Genomic DNA, 24,888 nt, shown 5'->3' with positions numbered 1-24,888 from the left:
GCTAGGATGGCTCACAGAACTCAAGAGGCAGTGTAATTATTATTACTAGTTGCTTATAAACAGTGCACCTCAGGGACTTCCAAATGGGAGAGCTGCACAGGGCAGGGTACAGGGGGTTAGTATGGCACAGCTTCCATCCTTCCTGGGCACACCACCCTCTCAGCACTTCACTGTGTTCACCACCCCATCTGAACTCTGTTGTTCAGGGGTTATTATTGGGGTTTCATTCTGTAGGAATGATTGATTGAATCCTTCGTCTTTGGTGATTAACTTAATTGCGAGCACCTCTCTCAGTTGGTTTGGGCTGAAAGGTCCAAGTCCCTACTCACTTCTTGGTCTTGCGTTGGTCTTTCTCCTGACCAGCTCCCATCCTGAAGCTATTTACGCCTCCAACGACAAATGATCTCACAAGCCTACAAAAGGCACTTATTACTCAGGACATTCCAAGGATTTTAGAATCCTGTACCAGCAACTATTGGCTGTGACCAACCTCTATGTAATAAAGTAGAAACCACCTAAGAAGTTTATGAATATTACACTGATGATGGAAACAGAAAGTGCTTCAAAAAAATATCCATGTAGTCTACTGAGTTTCCTTATGGATTATTTGCACTGTGTTAGTAGTCTGTTGTTTTCATTATATTTCAAAACGTTTTCATTCAGAACAGAAAATTTTAACGTGGAACATTTTGCAGGTCATTGACTGAGTTTGGAGCCCTGTAGCACGTTTTGTGGCACGTCGTAGGTACTCAGCAAATATTTCTTAAAGTGAGCCTGTGTTTACTGTTTTGTCCTTTTACTCAGGTATCCAATAAACACTAAGAATTAGGATAAATCAGAACATGACTAAAAATGAGTTAGAATTCTGTTAGAATAGTAATCACTTAAAACTTTTTTGATTTCTCAGTTTCTTAAAGCCATCTGGATGTTCTTCTAATTAAAAAAGAAAATCTATTTTTAAGACTGAAAAAAATCAAAATTTCTGGTGGGTGTTTTTGATAATTTAGTTTCAGACTATCATGGAACAGTTTCCTGGCAAAATAATCCAATAGTCCTGAAACACTGAAACTCTGCCAGTTTCTCATTGATTATTATATAACCACTGCTTAGGAAACATGGCCTCTTAAGTTAAGCTCTTGACCTAACAAGGTAATTTTTACATCCTGGTCAGAAAAATGTGCATGTTCATTTTGGTTTGAGATATGTAAACAGATTCATAAGCAATGTGGGATGTTAAAGGAAAAAAGTAGATTTTTAAATTAGATGATTTTTAACAGAAAAGACTATTCAGCTGCCTGGAAGGCATATTTTTCAGCTGCTGTTTAATTTGTGAGTGAAATGAATATGCAAAGTGAACATACTGCTTAATTGGCCTTTACAAGGGAGATCGATAATGCAGAAACATTAATTGTTGCAGCTTTACAGCCGAGTCTGAAAAAGAGAAACAAGAGTGGATTGAAGCTGTGCAGCAATCGATAGCAGAAACTCTCTCTGATTATGAAGTAGCTGAGAAGATTTGGTTCAATGAGTCCAACAGGAGCTGTGCAGATTGCAAAGCCCCGGATCCTGACTGGGCATCCATCAATCTCTGTGTTGTCATCTGTAAGAAGTGTGCAGGTAATTAGTGATAAGTTATGCTCATCACTGTTGGGTGGCAGATTGGCACCGAATGCTCTTTATTGTCCTACGTAATGTGTTTCAGCTAACAGTTGTGGAAAAAGAAAACCAGAGAAAGCTTATTACATTTAAATTAAATTTAGAAATATCTTCTCATTCCAAACTTCTCTTATGCATGACTTAGATGTAGAAATTGATTTTTAAGCATGTAATCATTTTGTGCGCCTACTGGACCATGTGTGGAATGTATAAAGACAGTGTTGACATTTTTAGATTTTAAGGTGAGTGTGTTTCAGAATGTACCCTGAAGACACGTGCATCTTTGTGTGATTTGCCCATCTTTCCCTCAGTTATATTTTTTAGGATGTATATTTCACATCAAGGTCATTCTGAGCTCTAAACTTGGTATACCACATCTGGTGTCTCTTTTAATGAGAGTTTTTATATAGAAGCATTTCCAAAGAGTATTGAGGTTTATGAGAGGAAACGGTACTATGACTGGTTATCCTATTGTGACATTATAACTTACAGACAGTCTGAGAGCTCAGTGTATTTGGGGGTTCACAGTTGTGAACACCTAACACACAGCTTAGGTGTGTGGTCATATAGGTCTTGGAAAAGTCAGCCACATCCTAAACTTTACTTTCCAGCTCTACCAGGTACTGTTCTGGTTCTGGGAATTCAAAAGATGTGTAAGAGTTGTTATGTTCTCCACAGATCTATAAATAGTAATTTCAGTAGAGTATGATAAGGGCACGATCAGAGTTTAGTACAGGTTTCAGTGAAAGAAAATGTAGGAAGAGTGCTACCTTAGCTCAAGCAAAGACTGGGACAGTTGCTGCAAGCCCTTAGTACTTTTTGAGAGCTCTGTGCTTCCACATTTCTTAGCACGCTAAGATTTTGTCAGGATGTAATTAACATCAATAGCAATAAGAAGAAGCATCAGCTATCCCCCCTCTACTTTGTATTTTTTTCCCAACCTTTTTTGTTCTCTAGGCTCATTGGAAGAGAGCTTCTGTCTTGTTCAAGGATATTCTTTCTACTTATGTCCGCTGCTTCTTCTCTCCTTAGGATCCTCACCTCATCACTTATTCCCTCTCTGTAATGATGCAACCATGGTTTCTTTTGTTTCGGCATATAGAGTTAGGCAAGTCTGTCCTGTTGACGCTGGCTTCCGGAAAACATTCCATTCCTTTGTATCATTTTCTGTCTCATTTCCCCTTCATAGACAGGGTAACTTTCAAGAGTAGAATTCTGCACAGATTTTCTTCATTTCTTTCACTTCCTGCTTTTTATTCATCCTGTAATCAGTTTTCTTTTCTCTGTAGTCCAGTAAAAATATTCTCACCATGTTTATTAATGCATTTTCTCTCTCAGTTTGTGTGTGGTCAGTTCCTCTATTTATTGTCACCTTGGCAGTGTTAGACACTGCGGTATTTGACCACTGTCTCTCTGACTTTCCCTCCTCCTTTAAGTTCCAAAATACCATCTTCTCTTAGTGTGTTCTTAATTCTCTGGTTATCCTTTTTTCACGTTACTTTTCCTTTGCCTGCTCCGAAGATAAAGGTGTTCCTTTCAGTTACATCTTCAATTGTCTTTCACTCTGATGTTCCTGAAGATGTTATTTATCATTTAAATTCAGCACTCACTCGTAAGTGGGCGATTCTCACTCTGTTGAACACCATACCCTTAGGTCTACCTACTGGAGTCTCTTCTTGGATTTGCTCAGGATAGCTCAAAAACAGCACATTAAAAATGGATCTCTTAGGGCACGTGGATGGCCCAGTCATGATCTCACTCTCAGCGTGGAGCCTGCTTCGGATCCTCTGTCTCCCTTTGCCCCTCCCTCCCTCATGCTCGCTCTCTCTCAAAAATAAATAAATAAACATTTAAAAAAATGGAGCTGTCATTGCTGCCCAACTCATTACATAATACTGAGCATGCTCATATATTCCACATCTTGGTCAGAGGCAATACTATCTACCCTGCAGTCAAGCCTAAAACCTGTGAGAGCCTCCTGACCCTTCCCCTTTCCTTAAAGCCCACCAAGTTCCATCCATTTTTATCATCTAAGGATCTCTACATGTGTGCTCCCTTTTGTTTCTCCTCCTGCTGCCTCAACTCAGTTTGTGTCATTTCTTGCCTTCACTACTCCAGGGGTTCCTGCCAGTTCTTCTGCATGTTTTCTGAGCTTGACTTTTTTCTGTGTTACCTTTAGATCATCTTCATAAATGCAAACCTATGCATCTTTCTACCCTTGGGATTTTAGAAGCTTGTGCTCTGAGTAGTTTCCATTTTAACAAAAGGAGGAAAGGAACCTCTTCCCTAATGTAGAGAGAGGTGTGAGCTTTCATGCTTAGAGGCAAACAGTCCTTAAGATAAAGACAGTGTCTTGAATACCTTTGTTCCTTCTCAGCCTATAAAGCATCTGACACATTCCTAGGTGCCCAGTAATGATGATTTATACAGGATAATTGAGTCGATGAGAGTAGAATGCTGAGTTCTTATTCTCTGTCAGGCATAAGTATAGAATAAAGAATCCATTGAAGATTTTTAGACATACGTTTATTAGAGTTGTAATATGTAATATACAAAAAGTACTAAGGGCTTGCAGCAACTGTCTCAGTCTTTGCTTGAGCTAAGGTAGTACTCTTCCTCCATATTCTCTCAGTGAAACCTGTACTCAACTCTGGTCTTGCCCTTATACTCTACTGTAATTACTATTTATAGGTCTGTGGAGAACATATCAACTCTTATACATCTTTTGAATTCCGAGGACCAGCACAGTACCTGGTAGAGCTGGAAACTAAAGTTTAGGATGTTTTCTCCAAGACCTTTATGACCACACACCTAGTTGTTGTTGTTGTTGTTGTTGTTGTTTTTAGGATATCTGTGTTCACATACAAGTGATTTAAACACACCTGTCATAAAAGGTTTTGGTAACCTGTAATTGATAGTGAATTGCCACGTCATAAACATGCACACATATATAGGCATACAGATATATACATAGTTTTAAAACTGTAGTTTTATACCACCACAAGGTAGTGATAAAGATGATTACTTTTATCCTTATCGTGGTTGGGATTTCTGTATAATTATCACCACTACTCTTAATGCTGTTGGCATGAAAGAAAGTAGATATTGGTGTGTTTTCAGTTGAAAGGATATATACATATACACATATGTGTACACATAGACATTTTGAAAAAAATAAAATACATTTACATACAAATTAAAATAGAAGTACAATTGTGTTTTGACTTCAGGACAACATAGATCTTTAGGACCAAAAGATTCTAAGGTTAGAAGTCTGAAAATGGATGCCAGCATTTGGAGCAATGAACTCATTGAGGTAAGTCTGACTTAACTGTGGTGGTAGTTAGCAGGGGTCCGGTAGTATCTAGCAGTGGAGTGGCATGAGTTACTTTAGGAGCTCTGCGAGAATGTTCTCACCACACTGTAAAAATGGCTTATAGTCTGATAGTGGTAGCTTTCGACTCCAACTTTTAGAATGCTTCTTAAATGAGATAGTTACTTTAAAAATAAAAAGTACAAGGAATCTAATGGTAACACCTACTTTTAAAGGCTTGACAGCTTTTTTATTTCTAAGCCAAAATTTTCTTTCTTTCTTTTTAACCCAGCATGGATAAAATATTAGAAAAGTGAATGAAAACATTTGGCAGAATTTTCTTTTCTTTCTCTTGGCCATGCTCTGTCATTAACTGCGCTCATCTGACTTTCTGTCTCCCATTGCCATTTTCTTCTTGGATTTTAGTACCACTCTCGACCACATTAACCCACCTACTCAGCCATTTTAAATGAATCTGTCTCTATGTGAGCTTCAAAAAATAATAATGCTTTTGCTGCAATTTGGTTGCTTGCAGTTTCTTTCCTAGCTAATCTTGTACTGTTATTAAAAGCAATGAGGCTGTATTTAAAATAGAAATAATATCTGCTTTCACATTCCATCTTCCTGAAAGATTTGGGTTTTTCATGTGTTTTTGCATATTTTATACTAAGTTGTATTTTAATTTGTGAGTCAGGTTTTTACAGATTCAAATACATTTTATGAACTGATACTGTTTTATAACTTTTTAACAATTCAGCTCTTTATTGTCATTGGAAACAAAAGAGCAAATGACTTTTGGGCTGGTAATCTTCAAAAAGATGAAGAATTACACATGGACTCACCCGTAGAAAAGAGAAAAACCTTTATCACTCAGAAGTACAAAGAAGGAAGATTCAGGAAGACTCTACTAGCGTCTCTCACCAAAGAAGAATTAAATAAGGTATCAACAATATTTAACAGTAGATGTAGATCTTGATGTCTTTAAAAAACGTGTCAAAGGGGCACTTGGGTGGCTCAGTCGGTTAAGTGTCCAACTTTGGCTCAGGTCATGATCTCACGGCTCATGAGTTCGAGACCTGCGTTGGCCTCTGTGCTCACAGCTCAGAGCCTGGAGCCTGCTTCAGATTCTGTGTCTCCCTCTCTCTGCCCCTCCACGACTTGTGCTCGCTCCCTTGCTCACTCACTCTCTCTCTCTCTCTCTCTCAGAAATAAACATTAAAAAAAATTTAAAAATATGTGTCAAGGATTTTGAAGAGTTTTAAAACGTCCTTTACTGTCTGATAAAAGTATTGCTTAATGTAATTTTATTTCCATTTGTGAGATTGTACTATTTATTGATTTTACCATTATTTTACTTAAGAATTCATTATGAATAGTAGATAAATTCTTTGTTCGTCACTTGAGTTTCTAGCTAACTTAGGTCCATTATTCTTTTTATCCCCATATTTATTTATTTATTTTTGAGAGGGAGAGCTCATGTATGAATGCACACAAACAAGCAGGGGCGGGGTAGAGATACAGGGAGAGAGAGAGAGAGAGAGAGAGAGAGAGAGAATCTCAAGCAGGCTCTTACACTGACGACGCAGAATCTGATGCAGGACTTGATCCCTGGAACCATGAGGTCATGACCTGAGCCAAAATCAAGAATCAGGTGCTTAACTGACTGAGCCACCCTGGCATCATCAAACCTAGTCCATTATTCTTAAAACTGTGACAACTTCCCTTATTTTAGGGACAGGACTCTAAACAGAACTTCAGCTCATATACTGCTGACATTGTGTCACCAAAATCTACATCATTTATTCAGTGTATTGTTAGAAGCAATGGTTTGCTTTGTGCTGTTGACCTGAAGTGTTATTTGCCTTTGGCTGAGTGATTCCAGATCTACTTGTGCCTGTTTTATGTTGCCCACTTGTTCTTTACCCTTTTGGCAAAGAAGTTGTTAAGCATCCTGCCTCCTTTCCTTTTTTACATTGCTGCTTTGACTTTTTGTGTGTTAGGAAGCTTGTCTATGTAGAGATATTTAATACATGTGCTTTTTATATGCCTGTTGTTTTATTCTTAGAGAATACAGTCTTTCATGGTTATCAGTTTTCTGGTATGCTTTTAGTGGCAGTGTTTATGGGTAAAAATGCTCAAATAAGTAACATTATGCTAAACATCTTGGAAAATAAACACATAAAGGCCTTTTTCATACTTCTCTAGAAATTATAATATTATAAAATTGATTTACATATCAGATTAGTTCCCCTAAAGTAAGTTTTTAGTCTTTGTACATCTTTGGTAATAACAGAGTGAGGCTATCAATTGATTTTAAGACAGTGAACGGCACACGAAAAATGAAGGATTGAATGGGCACCTGAGGTAGAGGAGAGTGAGGGAGATGGCAAGGGGGAGGGGCTCGGGAACTATTATTTATATAGGTTATTACTAAGACACAATTTTATTTTGGGTGGTAGTTTCATTGGTGTTAATTATATTATCAAAATAATTGACCAGACATGCGTGGAATACTAACAGGGTATCATTAACGAAGGATTACGATTAATTCTGTGCACCAGAGGTCTGTAATAAATAAGCATATAAATAGTAAATGATGGATATGAGGAAGTAATTGTGATAAAGTTACAGAACCAGGGCGTATCTTCATCCAATGGTTTCTTGCTTTCTGATGGTGATTGGTGTCTTTTTAGTGGGTATACTGATGTCCCCAAATAAAGTCCTCTCTGCTACACCACACAGTTCCATGAGTTCAGACGTTAGATAAATCTTAAATTAATTACTAGCAATTGCCTTCTTCCTAAGAATATTATAGAGAAGTATACCCATTGGGATTTATTTCTACAATGGGGTTCTTAAAAATGGTACTCTTAATATCAGTAAATAATTTGTACAAAAAATTTATTGAATATATATATTTTTAATTGGGATATAATTTACCTACAACATTGTGTAAGTTTATTCAACCTATTGATTTGATACATTTGTACAGTTGCAATATGATTACCATTGTAGTTGTAGCTAACACCTCTCTTACATCACATAATTATCATTTCTTCTTTTTTTGAGACCATTTAAGATCTTTTAACAATCTTGAGGTAAATAATACAACATTATTGATTATAGTCACTGCATTGTGCATTATATATCCAGAACTTATTTTCTAGTTGCAAGTTTATACCTTAAACAACATCTCCCCAACACCTCTTTCCCCCACCTCCACACCCTTTGGTAACCACAGTCTCTTTTTTTTTCTTAAGTTTATTTTGAGACAGGGAGAGCAAGCTGCATGTGCGTGTGAGCTGAGGAGAGGCAGAGAAAGGGAGAGAGAATCCCAAGCAGGCTCCATGCTGACCGCGTGGAGCCTGACTCGGGGCTTGAACTCACAAACCACAAGATCATGATGAGCCAGAATCAAGAGTCGGATGCTTAACTGATTGAGCCATCCAGATGCCCCTTGGTAGCCACAATCTAATCTGTGTTCCTATGAGGTGGCTTTTTTAGATTCTACATTTAAATGATAAATAATACATATCTTTCTCCATCTGGCTAATCTCATTAAGCATAATGCCTTCAGCTTCCATCCATGTCCCAAATGGCAGGATTTCCTTCTTCCTCGTGGCTGAATAATATTCCATTGTGTGTGTGTGTGCAGTATGTGTATACTATATTGTCTTTATTCATTCATCTGTTGATGGATACTTGGGTTGTTTCCATATATTGGCTATTGTGAATAATTCTTTAATAACAGATTGCAGATATCTTTTTAATATTCTGTTTTTATTTCCTTTGGATATATATATATATACCAGAAGTAAGGTTGCTGGATTATATGGAGTTTGTATTTTTAATTTTTTAAAGAACCTCTATACTGCTTTCTTTAGTGCCTGCACCAATTTACAGTTCCACCAATAGTGTATAATGGTTCTTTTTTCTTCTACGTCCTCAACATTTATCTCTCGTTCTCTTGAAGACAGCCATTCTAATAGGTGTGAGATACATCTCATTGTGGTTTTGATTTGCATTGCCCTGATGATTAATAATGTTGAACATATTTGCATGTAACTGTTGACCATTTGAATGTCTTCTTTGGAAAAATGTGTATTCAGTTTCTCTGCCAATTTTTCAATTATGTGTTTTTGTTGTTGAGCTTGTGTGTTCTTTATATAATTTTCGATACGTACTCCTTATCTGAGGTATGGTTTGCAAATACTCCTTCCCATTCTGTAGGTTGCCTTTTCATTGTGTTGATTTTTTTTTTTTTTTCTGATGTAAAGCAGCTTCTTAGTTTGATGTAGTCCCACTTGTTGATTTTTTCTTTTGTTGCTTGTGCTTTTGGTATCATCTCCAAAAAGTCACTGTCAAGACCAATTTCAAGGAGATTTTTCTTGTGTTTTCATGTAGGAGTTTTAAGGTATCAGGTCTTACGTTTAAGTCTTTAATCTTTTTTGAGTGCATTTTTGTGAGTGGTATAAGGTAGGGCTCCAGTTTCATTTTTTTCTGTATGTGGTTATCCAGTTTCCAGTACTATTTGTTGAAGAGACCATCTTTTTCCCATTGAGTGTTTGTGGTGGATATTTATTGCACGCTTAACAAGTTCTGAGTTCTTTTTTAGGTTCTAGGAATACAATTGTGGTAAAACGTAAATGTGTTTCTTTTATTCATGAGAGTGGTAGTCAGGTAAAAGAGACTGTCCATGAACAGCCAGAGTTCAGTAAATACACCATAGCAAATACAGTCTTCTGTGAAGGAAAACAGTGGGGGGATGAAAGAATAAGAGTAAAAATACACATGATTTAAATGAGAGGGCAAAGGCTATTGCAGAAGATGGGATGTTAGCTGGTATTTTTTCTAACACCCTCATTTTGCAGATGAGGTCAGCTAAGACCCAGGGAGGAGAAGGGATTGCCTAAGATCACCTAGCAAATAAGTACAAAGTCAGATACAAGTCAGGCTGTTTGATTCTGATGCAAAGGAAATTATGTTGGTTGGTGAGACTATGGTAGGAAAGGTAAGTACATTTTTTAGTAGTTGATCATCCAGGGCTGGAACTGTGAATGCATCCTGAGACCTCTTGGCTGTATACCCCAGAGCTGCAAATGGGGATGCTAAATGAGCAATTATTTGGAAGTTGCATTATAGAGGGTAAACTAACCAGTGATCTGTCCAGGAGCATCCTGTCAAGAAGGAGGTGAAATGGTGAGTCCTGGGCTAAAGAGTTAGATGGAATCAGGTGCTGAAATCACAGGGTTTGGAAGCCAGAAAAGTAAGGAAGCAGAAAGAAGGGATGAGAAGAAGTGAAGGATAAGTGAAGGCATAAATGAAGGATAAGTGAAGGCAGCTTACTCAAGGTAACAACAAAAACAACAACACAGTTAGGTTCCAGCAGTTCCTAGCCATTTGTACAATAATGTATAACGTAAGTATTTCATGTTGTTAATTATTACCTCCTGCTTGCTCTTCCTCCTCCCTACACATAACTCCACACAAAAGAAAAGATTCTGTGTTTGCTTTGCACTCATCTTTCAGATTCCCAAATCACAACAATGGTTTAAAAAATTATATAGATCTTGATTAGGCTGAAAAATACATACATTCAGCATTCATATGACAAAAGATTTAACAGGTACTTGATTATTACATTTTAAATGTTTTGCAATTTCTGAGCACTAGCCATTATTATAGTACGTAAGCATAAAAAATGTCTTCCTAAGCAACTACAATGGATTGGAAGGTTTGGAACATCCCAGCAACAGAACAATGAATTAAAACTTGGAGGTCTTAGGTTGTAATTTACATTCATACAAAGGCCTTTTGAGCCTATTGCTTAATTCAGGGCATACTTATTGTTAGTTTTCCTGGTTAAAAAAGGAATACAAAGTTCATCTTATAAATGGTTTGGTAGGCTTACACTCATTTTAGTAGCTAGAATTGTGTTTTCTTCCCTTAATAGGTCTTTTTTTCTTTTAACAACCAGGCTCTGTGTGCTGCTGTAGTGAAACCAGATGTTTTGGAAACAATGGCTTTGCTCTTCAGTGGAGCCGATGTCATGTGTGCAACTGGAGACCCTGTGCATAGCACCCCCTATCTGCTGGCCAAGAAGGCGGGGCAGAGCCTGCAGATGGAGTTTCTCTACCATAACAAATTCTCAGGTTAGTCCCTGTCCCTGCATTAGCCTGGTCTTTTCTCATGTATCCCTGAAATGACTGAAGCACAAATCTGTTTATTTCTTAAATAAGAAGAACCATCAGAATGAAGACAAGTGTGATTGTTAAAAAGATGGGGGATGTTGAGGACCATATTTGTTTCATTTCGAGGAAAATGTTTAGGAAGTAAATCTCGTATATTTATTTCTTTAATCTTACAAATTAAAAATTAAAATAGTTAATGCCATGTAATTGTTGTCACCAAATTTAATTTCCATATGTGAATAATAAATATAACTGCTTATTTGCAAATTCTGTGCAAAGTAAAATATCTCTGTATATTTATTCTGTAGTGAATTTGAAGTAACTTTTCTTCTAGCTCAAGACTCACCTATATATTCATAAGCAAAGGGAAATAAATTATGTACATTTTAGATTTCACATGTATAATTTCTGTAATTTTTCCAGATTTCCCTCAACATGACATTCACTCTGAAGGTGGATTAGGTCAAGAGCCTTCCCAATCCATGTTCCTCTGTGACTTTTTGTATCAGGCTTCTGCCGCTGCTTCTAAACTTTCTACAGACAAAAAACTGCTTGAAGGTATCTTTTCTGCTGCTTTTAGATTTTGTTATCTGTAAAACTTTATTTCATTATCAAAACAATTATGTTTAAATTGTGATTTTTTTCCCCTTAAGATGTTATATTTGATCTTGCAATAGAGAAGTCTTTTTTTGAGGGTTTCTAAATGCTTCAAGGCACAGATAGTATTTCATGCTCAGCAGCAGGGATTTACCAGTGGGTTGGAATGCTGTGTGAATTCTCAACAGAATTCACTGATGTCTACTTGAGGGCCAGCTAACTCTGTTTCAGGATTTAAGGGTTATTCCAAAGAAATGTGAAACTTAGCCCTTTTCCTTGGGGACAGACACCCTAACTGGTGAGATTAGGTAGATAAATCTCAACACATAGGCAGAACTGACAAGCTTTCAGTACCTATTCTATTGGCATACTAAGTGATATGAAGTAGTTCAGTTCTGATTATAAGTGTATGCATGTATAAGTAGAATCAAGCTTAAGCATGGTTTCAAAAAATGATTGGAAGTAATTTAATTTAACAACCTATTGTAGGTTTGGGGAATTATCAGAGCAGTCATTGGGCATTTATCCATCTCTGCATCCAGCTCCTGTGTCAAGCATGTGCTAAGCATTAGGAATTACAAAAATGAAAAAGACACAGGTCTCATGCTCATTGTTGAATACATATGAACTAATTTGAGAAATGTAGGCAGAAAAATGTAATGAGATCTGTCTTACTGGAACAAAGAGAATTTAAGAGAGATTAAGCTGTACAGGCCAATTGGTGTTGGGTGTTTAGAGGCTCAGGAGCCTAGTATTAATTCCCTAGGTGGTATAATCCAGCTGTACTACTCTATCAAAGGAACAATAGGATAAAAAACTCACTTTAGGGTGTTAATCCTGATTCTTGTGCATTTAAAGTGATTATTTCAGTATAAATGCTTTATGTCCAAAGAAATGATATCCCTAAGTAGAATTATATATTTTTATTAGATTTTCCAGGAAACAGTAGCTATCCTTTAGTGAGCAGGTACTATGTGTAAAGCATTGCTTTAGGGACTTTATGTACATTGACTGTAATCTTCATAATGAAAAATGGAGATGCTCAGCATGAAACAGAATTTTACATCTGATTTGTGTTATAATTGTTATTGTAACGCTTTGACCTGGTCCAAGTGTGATGGCTGGTGACATTTTGAATTTAGATGTTTTTGGTTCCTTCAGCAATTGATTTTTAAATATCTCCGCTTACTCAATATAACCAATAATAAATGAAGATTTTATAGAGATTTTTTCATTTTCTAGTGCTCTTTAGTATTTACCCTTACATAGTCAGAAGTTGGTCAGAAATGGGGAGGGGAGTACCTGAATAATCTATGAATTGACTGTAGTAATTATTAAAATAATCAGATAGTAGGCAGTTAATGTACTTGTAAATAAATTTACAGATATTCTAGACTATTTCTTCTGAATAGTGGGACACCTTATATCCACCCTTCAATCACTTATAAAAAGATGAAATAGGGAAATTGAAACATGAGATTTTCTTTCTAAAACTTCAGTGTATCATAAGCACTCAGCAGTTAAAAATAAGCTTTCATGTATTTTTTTGGCAAAAATAAAATACAAAATAAAAAACATTGAGCTTATAATATTTATAGACTTAATGGTTTGTTTTAATATTTCCTTGAAATAGATTGCTTTTCTTAATCACTTGAGGAATAAATTAATATTTTAAATTTGTGACTAAATCATTCTTTCCTTTTATCTTTTAAATTGACTATGGATTTAGAAACTGGTGCATTCTTTGTATATGTAATTTAATTAGGGATGTTTTCTCACTTTGGAACATCCTGTTTTAAGAACTGTGAAATTAAGCTTTTGTACTTTGGCTGTGTATCACAACAGATACTATTTTATTGGAGAATAATCTCCTGGTAATGCACTCTTCGATGATCTTCATTTTTTCCATCCAGTTTGTCAGCAAGTTCTATCATTTCAAACTGAAAATAGATCTTGAATCAGTTGGCCCATCATGTACTCTGGGTTGCAATGCCTCCCTTACTTGTCTCCCAGTAACTACCCTAGTTTCCTTCCAAATTATTCTACAAAAGCAGATTTAATGATAATTTTTATGATTTGTCAATTCACAGGTCTTATATTTTCATTGTTTGAATATATTTAGCAGCTTCCCATTCCAGAATGTAGCCCTATTCCTTATTATAACCTTCCCATTCCAGAATGTAGCCCTATTCCTTATTATAACCTAAAAGACCTTCCTGTCCCTTCCCTGCTTCATCTCATATCGCTCCTCCCTACACTCACATGCCTGGCCACTCGGTTGTCCTCTGTTTCTACAACACGTAATGTTCTTTTCTGACCTTCTGGACTTTTGTAGTTGCTGTTCATTTTCAAGGAGGTCACTTCCCCCAGTCTGGCTTTTTCTTATTTTTCAGGCAACAGTTTAGTGCTACTAGAGAATGCTGTCGCTGGCAGCTCTTTCCTTTCATAGGGTGCTGCTTGCTTCCATCATAGCATCTATGGCATGAAGATGATCCCTCCTTTATGGATTTGTTTCTCCCACTCTCTGGAGTGAGAACTCATTGGGGCATTGGCATTTGCTGGCTTATTCAAGCTTATCAAATCTTTGGTGCCTGGAATAGTGTCAACACATAGTAGTCACGTGTAAATACATATTGAATAAATGTCCATTTCTCTAATCAAGTTATTACCAGTGTAAAAGTGCAAGAGACTTGTTAATATTTTGTCTTTGACTTGTGCCTAAAATATATAATTGCTGGTCAACAGACATACGAAAAGATGCTGAACATCACTAATAATCATTAGGGAAGTGCATCTCCAAACCATCTTACACCTGTCAGTGTGGTTAGGATCTAAAAGACAAGACATAGATGTTGGCAAGGATGTGGACAACCCTCATGTGCTGCCGGTAGGGATATAAATCAGTGAAGCCACTGTGAAACACAGGATGGCGATTCCTCAAAAAATTAAAAATAGAAGTACCATATGACCTGGTAGCGAAAACAGTAATTCAAAAAGATATATGCAGCATTATTTACAATAGCCAAATTACGGAAGCAACATAAATGTCTATCCATAGAAGAATAGATAAAGGCGATGTGGTGTGTGTGTATATATATATATATATATATATATATATATACACACACACACACACATACATACATACAATGGATTATTACTCAGCTATAAAAGAGAATGGTATCTTGGCATTTGGGACAATATGGATGGACCTGGAGGTTATTGTGCTAAGTGAAATGAGTCAAATCAAATACTATATATAAATTCACTTACATGTGTAATCTAAAAAGCAAAACAAATGAACAAATAAACGAAGAAAAAAACCCCAGAAACACAATCATAAATACAGAGAACAAATTAGTGGTTACCAGAGGGGAGGGGGTTGGAGAGGAGGGGCAAAATGGTGAAGGGGATTAAGAGGTACAGATTTCCAGTTATGAAATAATTAAGTCATGGGGATGAAAAGTACAGCATCGGGAACATAGTGATATAATAATGTTGACAAATAGTGACAGATGGCAACGTGCTTATCACAGTGAGCATGCATAACGTATAGAATTGTCAAATCACTGTTGTGTACCTGAGAGGTATGTTGTACAACTGCAACTCATATAACGTTGTATGTCAACCAGACTCCATATATTTTATATATATAATTACTGACACAAAACATTTTTTTCAATAAGTGTCTACTTAAAAATGAAGAAAGGGGCGCCTGGGTGGCTCAGTTGGTTAAGCTTCCGACTTCGGCTCAGGTCATGATCTCATGGTTCGTGGGTTCGAGCCCCGCGTCGGGCTCTGTGCTGACAGCTCAGAGCCTGGAGCCTGCTTCGGATTCTGTGTCTCCCTCTCTCTCTGACCCTCCCCCATTCAGGCTCTGTCTCTCTCTCTCTCAAAAATAAATAAACGGAAAAAATTTTTAAAAATGAAGAAAATATGGAACTATCAAGAAACAAAATTCCATTTGTTTTGTGTTGTTTTTTTTTTTTTTTTTTTTTTTTTTCCTTCTTTGCTCTCTCAAGATGCTGCAGCGCTGTTACTCCTATCGGGAACCATCTTTATGGGGAAAAAATGAATTATTTGGAAAGATTTGGAGATGAAAGTGTGTTTGTCACCTTTGGCCCTGGCTGGCAAGCATCTGGACTGCACCCCTCTGCCAGTGCTTGTCAGGACAGCCATAGCAGCATGATTAAACAGGAAGAAAGCAGGATAAAATGCATGCAGTCCTTCGGAGAGTTACGAGAGACTTCAAATTGTCAGTTCAGGTTTTCAGGATTCGAAGTTCTTCTAGTCTCAAGTTATGAAGACTGATCTGTAGTTTTCTTTTTCTTTTTTTTTTTCTCTTCTCAATTTAGTGTTCATGAAAAGAAAGATTGATAGCTCATATTAAACCTAAGTATAGAGCTGAACAGTAGCATCCTGGTTTTGTTTTGTGTTTTCTCCTCTCAACTGTATTTTTCCCCCTTAGTGTATTACTGTCATTTGTTGACACAGTGTTTGATTTTTTAAAAAGCGAGTGGTTGATACGGTTTACTAGAAACTCTATATCATCTGTTTATATTTAATTTCATAGATTAGCATTGAGGAATTTTGAGGATCTTTTGTTCTATAATGCCTGGCTTGTATAGTCTAACAATGTTTCTTCAAGGCTAAGACGCATTTATTTCAAATGAAAAGAATTCCTAGTGTGTATTCCTATTTTCAGTGAATGCTGAATACCATCATTTTATGAAATTCTTCATCAGGAACCAGCTTCATGGTTTCAAAAAATAATAGTTTTGTTTTAACTATCTTAGAATTACTCTGCATATATGTATTCCAAGCCATGACCTCTCCTCTCTCCAGTATGTTTTAAAAATGGGCTTACATGCTTCACATGTATAACAGGCACAGAGAAGCAGTATGTAAAGTAGGTTCCCAGAGCCTGGCTGCCTGAGTTCTGCTCTCAGCTCTGATGCTAAGTACTTGTGTGATCTTGGCGAAGTCAGGTAACCGTTTTGTGCCTGTGGACAGGAAGGGATGTGTAATAGAACTAACCTAATAGGGGTTTTCTGAGGGTTCAGCGAGTTAATGGAAATAAAATGTGCAGCAGAGTGCATGGCACATGTGATGATAGGATGAGGAACAGCAGAAGCAGCAACAGGGGGCTGTCTGTATACACAGCTGCTTCTGATTTCCGGGTAGCATCGGAGTTTATACATATTCTGCAGGTGGTAGCCGACAGCCAGTGTACCCAACCACAGTAGTCACATCGCTTCACAGTAGTGTTTCAGTAGGTCACCTCTGGAGCCCCTTTATGTGTGTTTGAGTAAATTCCAATCATGTTTTTCTTCCCTGTTCTGAATATGAACATTGAATGGAATGAGCAACCTCTCCAGCCAGTCCAACTACCATACACACCAGCTTTTGTCAAACAGCTTGTATCTTGAGAGTCACCCTCTCTGTGGCCCCAATTTTATTTCTCGTGGACATCATCTGGTTAACTGGTTAACAGTAAGACTTCTTCTGTAGCAGAGAGGGTATTCTCAAAGTCAGAGTTAGGAGAGCATATCTGAATTGGGCTAAGCAGACAGGTGCAACCCAACGTGAGCTTTTCATTGCTTCCCAAATGAGTAAGAATGCAAAGATTTCCTATCACAGCTTTGTTATTATAAATCCTCAAAGGTAACATCTGTGCCTGCCTTGTCTGACCTCTGGCCCATTTCCACTTAAAAAGAAAAAGACAAATCAAGAGTTATAGTGATGATAATCCTATAGAAATCCCCTCAAGTCCATATTTCTAACTTAAAATGAGTTCACACTCACCTTTTTAAAGGATCTGTCGTTTCTTTCCCATTAGAATTTACATAATTAGACTCTGCATTTACATTTATTTTATGCATCGTGCATTTGGCACTTCTTGTTTAAGACCTTCCAGTGACTCCCACTTGTCTGCTGAGAAAGGAGCAAAGTCCTGAACACCTGTACTGTGAGACTCCTGGGGCCTGGCCTCTGCTGTCTCTGCTGTGTCTGTCTTTGTCTTTCCTATTTGCTAACTTCACGTGTAATCCGGTTCTCTGGCCAAATAGATTTTTGGAAGTTTCCCCTTTCCTTGACTTTTCTCATAGTGTTCTTTCCCAGAGTTATGGAGTGATTCATTGTACCTCCAAATGTATTTTTGACTACTTTAGAAACCTGTCTTTTTAGTCATGAATAACAATTTCAAAAGCTGTTTTTTTGTGAAATTTTTTATCATTCTAGTCTGAGGGTGGCTTCCTCCATGAATGCTTCTAATCCCTAAAGGGACCCCCCCCCCAACCATAGTTCTTATTCTAACCACATTTCCCCTTAGATTGGATTTCAAACTGTATGAGGACAGGGGGCGAGATTCCTAATCTGTGCCAGTAATTATCTGAGTACTCAGTAAATGTGCATGTTTTGCATTATTCTTCATGAAGATTATTCTCATCATCGGAGTGCATTGTTTTGAAGTTATAACTCCAGTTGATTAGTACTTTGACTTTTCCTTGTCATGTATTTTAGAAATCTGCCATCAATATTCATTTAACAATTATGGCCTATCATGATTTTCATACAACTCTGCAGAATACACACTGTGACTCAGGATCCGAGGCTCCTGGAAACTCAGTATATCACCTTCCAAGAGGCTTCGATTGGTGTCTGTGAGCATTCCTTTCTAGTGCCCGTGGAGAAATTCTTTATGCTGTTTTCTTCTTCCAGTCATGATTCAACTTTTCATTTGGCAGTATCTCAGAATACAGTGATCTCAAGCTCTCAGGATTTCCACCTTTTAAGTGTTTCTCCTTGTGATGGTTTTTGAGACTAAACACATTATCTTCTTTCTTCTACTTCTCTCCCCACTCTACATATGATAAAGGGAAATTTAAAGAGGAGGATGATAACTATTTTCTTTTAACTTTTTATTTTTAGTTATGTTAACATAATTTCCAACTTAGAAAAGTTACAAGCATGGTACAAAGAGTTCTCATATACCCTTTGCCCAGACTTCCCAAATATTAATGTCTTACTTTGTCATTTTTCTTTCTGTGTATGCATGTATATATGTACATACATGTGTATGTGTGTGTATGCATATGTTTAGAGTTACTTAAAAGTAGGTTGCAGACATTATGCCCTTGTATCCCTAAGTATCTCAATGTTATTTCTTAAAAAGAAAGACATGCCCTGAAATAACCGTGCTATAGTGATCAAAATCTGGAAATTATCTGATCTACAGATTTTATTCATTACAGCTATGTGTATAAACCTTATTTAGTAGCTTTAATGTCTGTAGATCTAATGTATATTTGAAATGCAACATTAGGGGTTGCTTATATAATTTGATTCTTGGCAATAACTATAGTTTAAGAGTTTGTACAATCTCTAGAGTCCAGAAATGGGGTAGTGAGATGATAATTAAAATATAATTAGTTTTAACTCCCAGAGACTGAAAATTTCAAATATTTTTTTCTTCCTAGAATTCTTTTTTTTAATTTATTTATTTTGAGAGAGAGAGCATGAACGGGAGGGGCAGAGAGAGAGAGAGAATGTTAAGCAGGCTACACACTGTCAGTACAGAGCCAGACATGGTGCTTGAACTCACAAACCATTAGATCATGACCTGAGCCGAAATCCAGAGTCAGACACTTAATCGACATAGCCACCCAGATACCCTGCTAGCATTTCTTTTTTAAAAACGTTCAAATTTAATATTTTACCTCACTTATTCAGAGAGTCATTTGGCAAACTACAGACTTTGAATTACGTCACTAAAGCCTATAGAAAATAATATCTTTCAGCATTTAATTTTCATGCTAGTGTCTTTCACTAGGAGATATATAGGATGACTAATGGGTTTTTTGCTCAATGAGCAAAGCTCATTGTTTAAGTTCTTTAAAGTGGGAGTTAAGAGGGAGTGATGAAGCTTAATAACCAATTTTGGCAATGCAAAGACAGATTATATAAAATCACTATATTTGGTTGGTGTTCATCCCTTTCATTTGAACTCTTGGATTTATTTATATTTTCATTGTTTAAGTTTCAGTTGAGAAGTAAACAAGGAGTGACATGGGTACTTTAGAATGTATAATAATGTAAAACCCACTAGAAGAGTGAAATAATAAATACTTTATATTTGCACATAATTTTTAGAATTCAGTAGCAGTAGAATGAGCCTGGATAGACCCATTTCCAAAATGACACTTTCTTTCCAGCCCCACTATCTTCCATTAGACTCCACTCTAGCCAATAAGCCTTGCCCCCCCCCTTTTTTTTTTAAAAAAAAAGGACCCAAAACTAAAAGAGATAAAGCATATACAGTCTTTAGGAAGTAGTTTCTGACTTCCATTATTATGTTACTCAATTTGGTTGTAGCACTTAAAAACGTCTCCTCCCCCCTTTACCATTTTAGTGGTCAATAACAATCATCCTTAGCTTAAGTTTTGTTTATACCAATATTGCTTCATGTGTATGGACCATTATTTATATTCATGGCTGCATTGTCTCAGATATTCTGTTAACCTGTACAATTTACTTTCACAAATGAAATTCTCATAGTTGATGCATTAGCAGAATTTGGCTCATTCTGTACCTTTAAAGTGTGTTCCATGGTGACATTTTTGTAGTCAGGTCTTCTGTATGTAGTTCTTTGACCCTCTCCGTTATTCTTGTTCGTCAGCCCTGAACCATTTCCAGTTCTGGTTCATCAGCTCTCTTCCACCTTTATTTGGATCCCTGTGTGATTTCAGACTCATTCTTGCTACCCTCTAGAATTGCTTGTTTCTCTTATTAGAGAATAGCTTGGCCAGTGTTTTCCATCTATTTTTCTTGCTTCTGCTTTCAGACTGTTGAGATTGCTGAGAATTGCCAGTTAGGGAACCATGCCTTTTCAGTTGGCCACAAATTCATGCGGGTCTGTTTTTTTAGTTTGGTTTTAACCTAATCTGGTTGCAGCATGCTAATTGGTGATCTTTATAAGCAACTTTTTTTTTTTCTAACTTTTATTGTACCAAAGGAAAGATAAAATGGTTTCAATGGAAAACAGATATTTGTTCCTTGTTTTTTCATTCTTGGACATTATTCTTTGTCGTTGATAAATTCTTTTCCTCTGATCTTTTTCCCTTTTTTTGGAAGTAATATTAGGATCTTCCAGCTCCATCATCTTGTACTATGTTTTTTTTCCCCTCTTGTTTGGGGAAAGTTTCTTTCTAGGCTTTCTCTCTTTTTTTATTTAAAAAAATTAAAATTCGTGATTCTATTTTAATTATCAAAACTTTTTGTGTTCTTATTTTTTCTTTTTAGAACATGCTGTACTTGTTTTAAAGCTACACTATCTTTCCTTGACAGTCTGATGTTTATAGTTTTAAAAATTTAATATTTTGATTTCGGTCTCTGTCTTTTATGTTGGAAGGTTTCTTTTACATGTTTGGGAACAGGTGTGAGAAGACTCCATGAGTCTCTTGCTGGGAATGTTGGGATTGGGGTATTGGTTATCACTGGCTTCAACATTTTGTATGAAAATGTGGGCAGATAACTAGGAGTCTGTAGAATGACACGTAACCACTTTTTTTTTCCAGGTGGTACCTTATCTCTGCCTCAAGACAATGCCTAGAGGCCCCCAGGTTAGAATCTGTCTGATCCAGTTTCTCCAGAGTAAAGGACCCAACTTCCACATGAGTGAGGAGGCCTTGTTGCTTAGCTGCTTTAGCACAGGGGAGAAAATGAATGGACTTTACTCCCTTTATATAATAAACTTGTTTCAGATCTACTTCTCACCCTACACTTCCTTAGGTATTAGCCTCTCCCGTAATTTACGGAACTTTGTGGAACATTACTTGCTGCCTGTTAACTTCCTCTGCATGTCTGAAGGTACCAGCTTTTGCCTCTGAGACAAGTCAGTCATTTGCTATGTACTGTGGATCTCTTTGGTTCTTTGTCCTTTTGAGTTTGTACTGTCTCTTCGCTGTCATTCTGTTGTGGTATTGGGTGGGAATGGAGATACATACATGGACCCATCCGGCTATGCTTAAAAGTAATTCCATTTATGATTTCCCTGTTGGCTCTTTAACACATTGCTTATTTTTGTATTTATTTTAATACAGAGTTAGCAACCTCATCTGAATCATCTCCATAACTAATAACTTTACTTTCCAGTTTATGAAAATAATAATTTTAACAAACTTTCTCTAGGCTATGCAGTGTGATGATTCTTTTTTTAAATTTTGTTTTGTTTATTTATTTTGAGAGAGAGAGAGTGAGCATGAGCAGGGGAGGGCAAGAGAGAGAGAGAGAGAGAGAGAGAGAGAGAGAGAGAGAGAGAGAGAATCCCAAGCAGGTTCCATGCTGTTAGTGCAGAGCCCCATGCGGGGCTCGATCTCATCAACTGGGAGATCATGACCTGAGCTGAAATCAAGAGTCAGATGCTTAACTGACTAAGCCACTCAGGCGCCCCTACAGTGTGGTGATTCTTGAGAATAGAAAAAAACAGTCCTCGTTATCAAATAGCTTATAGCATTTCTGTATAAACACATTTAATTTGCTACATTGTTCAAATTGCAGTTATATTTAAAAATATTATTTTAAATTGTCAGTATATGTTTAAACAGCCACCTATAAAGTCACTTCTACATGCTTCACATGTATTGCATCCTTTGATCACCACAGCAATCCTGTGAGTTCGATGGTTTTCTTATCCTCATTTTGAAGATTAGGAACCTGAGAGAATGGCGAAGTTGTATTTCAGGAGTACCCAGTTAGTGATGAAGGCTTTGTTAGAATCCAGAGTCTTTGACTTCCAGTTCCACCTTCTCAGGGGCTGCATGGTGCTAAGGATGCCACAGACAGATACTTAATTCAGCCTGATGACAATAAAAGTTTGGAGATGAGTCCCAAGAGAGATTGTGCCTAAGCCCAGTCTTGGAGAAATTGGGCTAGCTGGGTGGACTACCATTTTAGTTAAATAATCTTCTTAGCTCAAGATCTGTCTTTCCAGTTCTTCTCTTTATTCTCTTACCTTTTTGAGAAAGAAAGCATTCATCTTCCATTCAGCTTGGGAAACATTTTTGGATGGTCTGCCATTTGCCTTACCATATCTCGTGCCTTCATTTGAGTTTATGATATCCTTTTTTATTAATGGCATAGGCTGTTGATCTATCCTGACTGGTTTCATTTCTTCCCAACTTGGCTTCTTTCATAAGACACTAAGTAAACTAGGCAGTTGCCTTCTTACAAGGAATACCAACAGATACCGTTTTCAGCCCATCTTTTATTAGATTTCTTTGCTATACTTAATAGTGGTAATCATTCCTTTTTGGAAAGCTTTGAGCCTTTCTGTTTTTTACACTGTCTCTTCTCATTTGCTTCATTGCTTTTTGTCCCCTCCTACTGCTGCTTATAATTTAGTTTCCTGAGATTTTATCCTTGGTTGGTTTAAATTTACAACTGCTGCTTGTACTCTAAAGACTTTCAAGTTGTTGAGCCCTTTCCTTGCTCCAAGATGCGAATCTATAGAGTGATCTGTCTCATAGGTGTCTTGACTTTGATTTCCAACAGATATCTCCCAGTCAGTCTAAAAGAAAACTCACTGCACTCACTATAACAGTTTGTACTTTATTTTCTTTTAAATAAAAGTGGACCTTATGGCCAACCTTGTAATCAAAGCTAAAAATAATGGTATGACCATTTATGAGCTCTTCCTTATTCCCCGAGTTTAACATTATATGTTTTATCTCCTTAAACCACATAGAGACGTGCATACTTTTCTCTCTCCCTCTTCTCTTCTCCATCTCCCTCCTTTCAACCCTTTCCCCCCATCCCTACTACGACTGCCCTACGTTTGGCTGTCTTCATTTCTCACCTAGACTTCTGTTGACAGTGTCCTAACTGGTCCCCTGCCTCTGGCCTCACCTTCATAAATCTGTATTCCACAGTAAGCAGAGTGTGTAACATTTATCTCTGATCACATTCCTGTGCTGAAACCATTTCAGTGGCACACCATGAGCTACACAATCAAAGCTCAGCAAACTTCTCTGAAAAGAATCAGATAGTAAATTATTTAAGCTTTGCAAGCCAGATGATCTTTGCTGCAACTCAGCTCTGCCCTTGTAGGGGGAAAACAGCCACAGACAATCTATAAGTGAGTAGATGTGGCTGTATTTTAATAAAACTTTATTTATTAAAAACATGTGATGGTGTGGATTTGGCCCACAGGCCATAATGTGAAGACCCCTTACAATTTGATTTTTAAATTCCCTAACCAAGATACTGCAGGTTATGGCTCCTTTATTGTTTTGCATACCTACCTAACATCAACCACAGTCTTACTTTTTACACTGCATTTTTTCCTCTGAATACTCTGTGTAGACATCAGTCCTTGCTGTTTCCGAGTTGTTTGCAGCAATCTCTTTATGGATCTGTCTGCTTTTCTGGTCATCAATGTCACAGTTATTTTTGTCTTGTACATTCCTTGTTACTAGATGGTAAATTTTCTGAGAGCAGAGAAAGTGACAACTGTATATCCCATGCAGCACTAGCATACTCTTTACACAAAATAGGAAATCAGTAAATGTATTTGAATCCAATTGTTATTTAAACCATGTGTTTTGTAAAAACTAGGATTATGGCATAACTCAATTTATCATTTAAATTCCTAGAGACAAATAAAAAGTGGTGTGTTTTGGAAGGAGGCTTCTTGAGTTACTATGAAAATGATAAGTCTACCACACCTAATGGCACCATTAACATCAGTGAAGTTATCTGCCTGGCTGTCCACAAAGAAGACTTCTATTTAAATACCGGGTAGGTTTACTATTAAACAGGTAGGAGATGAAGAGTAGTTTCTGATAGTTATCATACCAGATAATAAGAGTTTTGTTATTTGAATTCCTTTGCTTCTTGTAAAAGGTTTTATTGGTTTCTTGAAGCTTAATCATTTTACAGCTTCCAAAAGTTCCTTAGGGAATTTGCTAAAAAGTAGAAAAATTGAAATATTATACTAGGTACTATGAAAGGCTAATGTATTTGCATCTAACCTTAAATAAATTTATGGCATTCCATTCTAGAACATGTAGTCCTAAATGTTTATCATTTACTCATTATTTAAAATCAAGGACTAATGGCATAATTTATGCATTC

The 24,888-nt window shown here is 36.9% G+C and overlaps 1 protein-coding gene across 4 annotated transcripts in view; it reads left to right on the top strand.

Annotated features, from left to right (window-relative positions):
- Positions 1–24,888, top strand: part of ARAP2 (ArfGAP with RhoGAP domain, ankyrin repeat and PH domain 2) — a 212,949-nt gene that overhangs the window by 95,343 nt on the left and 92,718 nt on the right. For all 4 annotated transcript variants that reach the window (XM_047092177.1, XM_047092176.1, XM_047092179.1 and 1 more), the window contains 6 exons: positions 1,418–1,617; positions 4,887–4,972; positions 5,727–5,909; positions 10,947–11,121; positions 11,584–11,718; positions 24,408–24,552. In XM_047092177.1, the coding sequence (XP_046948133.1) occupies positions 1,418–1,617; positions 4,887–4,972; positions 5,727–5,909; positions 10,947–11,121; positions 11,584–11,718; positions 24,408–24,552 (924 nt within the window). The remainder of the gene's footprint in view (positions 1–1,417; positions 1,618–4,886; positions 4,973–5,726; positions 5,910–10,946; positions 11,122–11,583; positions 11,719–24,407; positions 24,553–24,888) is intronic.

The sequence above is a fragment of the Lynx rufus genome, unplaced genomic scaffold (assembly GCF_022079265.1).
Source record: "Lynx rufus isolate CCGP_SWC_20201006 ecotype Redwood Valley unplaced genomic scaffold, mLynRuf1.p SCAF_3, whole genome shotgun sequence".
Classification (NCBI taxonomy): domain Eukaryota; kingdom Metazoa; phylum Chordata; class Mammalia; order Carnivora; family Felidae; genus Lynx; species Lynx rufus.
The sequence above is the reverse complement of the archived record's forward strand: the minus strand, read 5'-3'. Positions and strand labels throughout refer to the sequence as shown.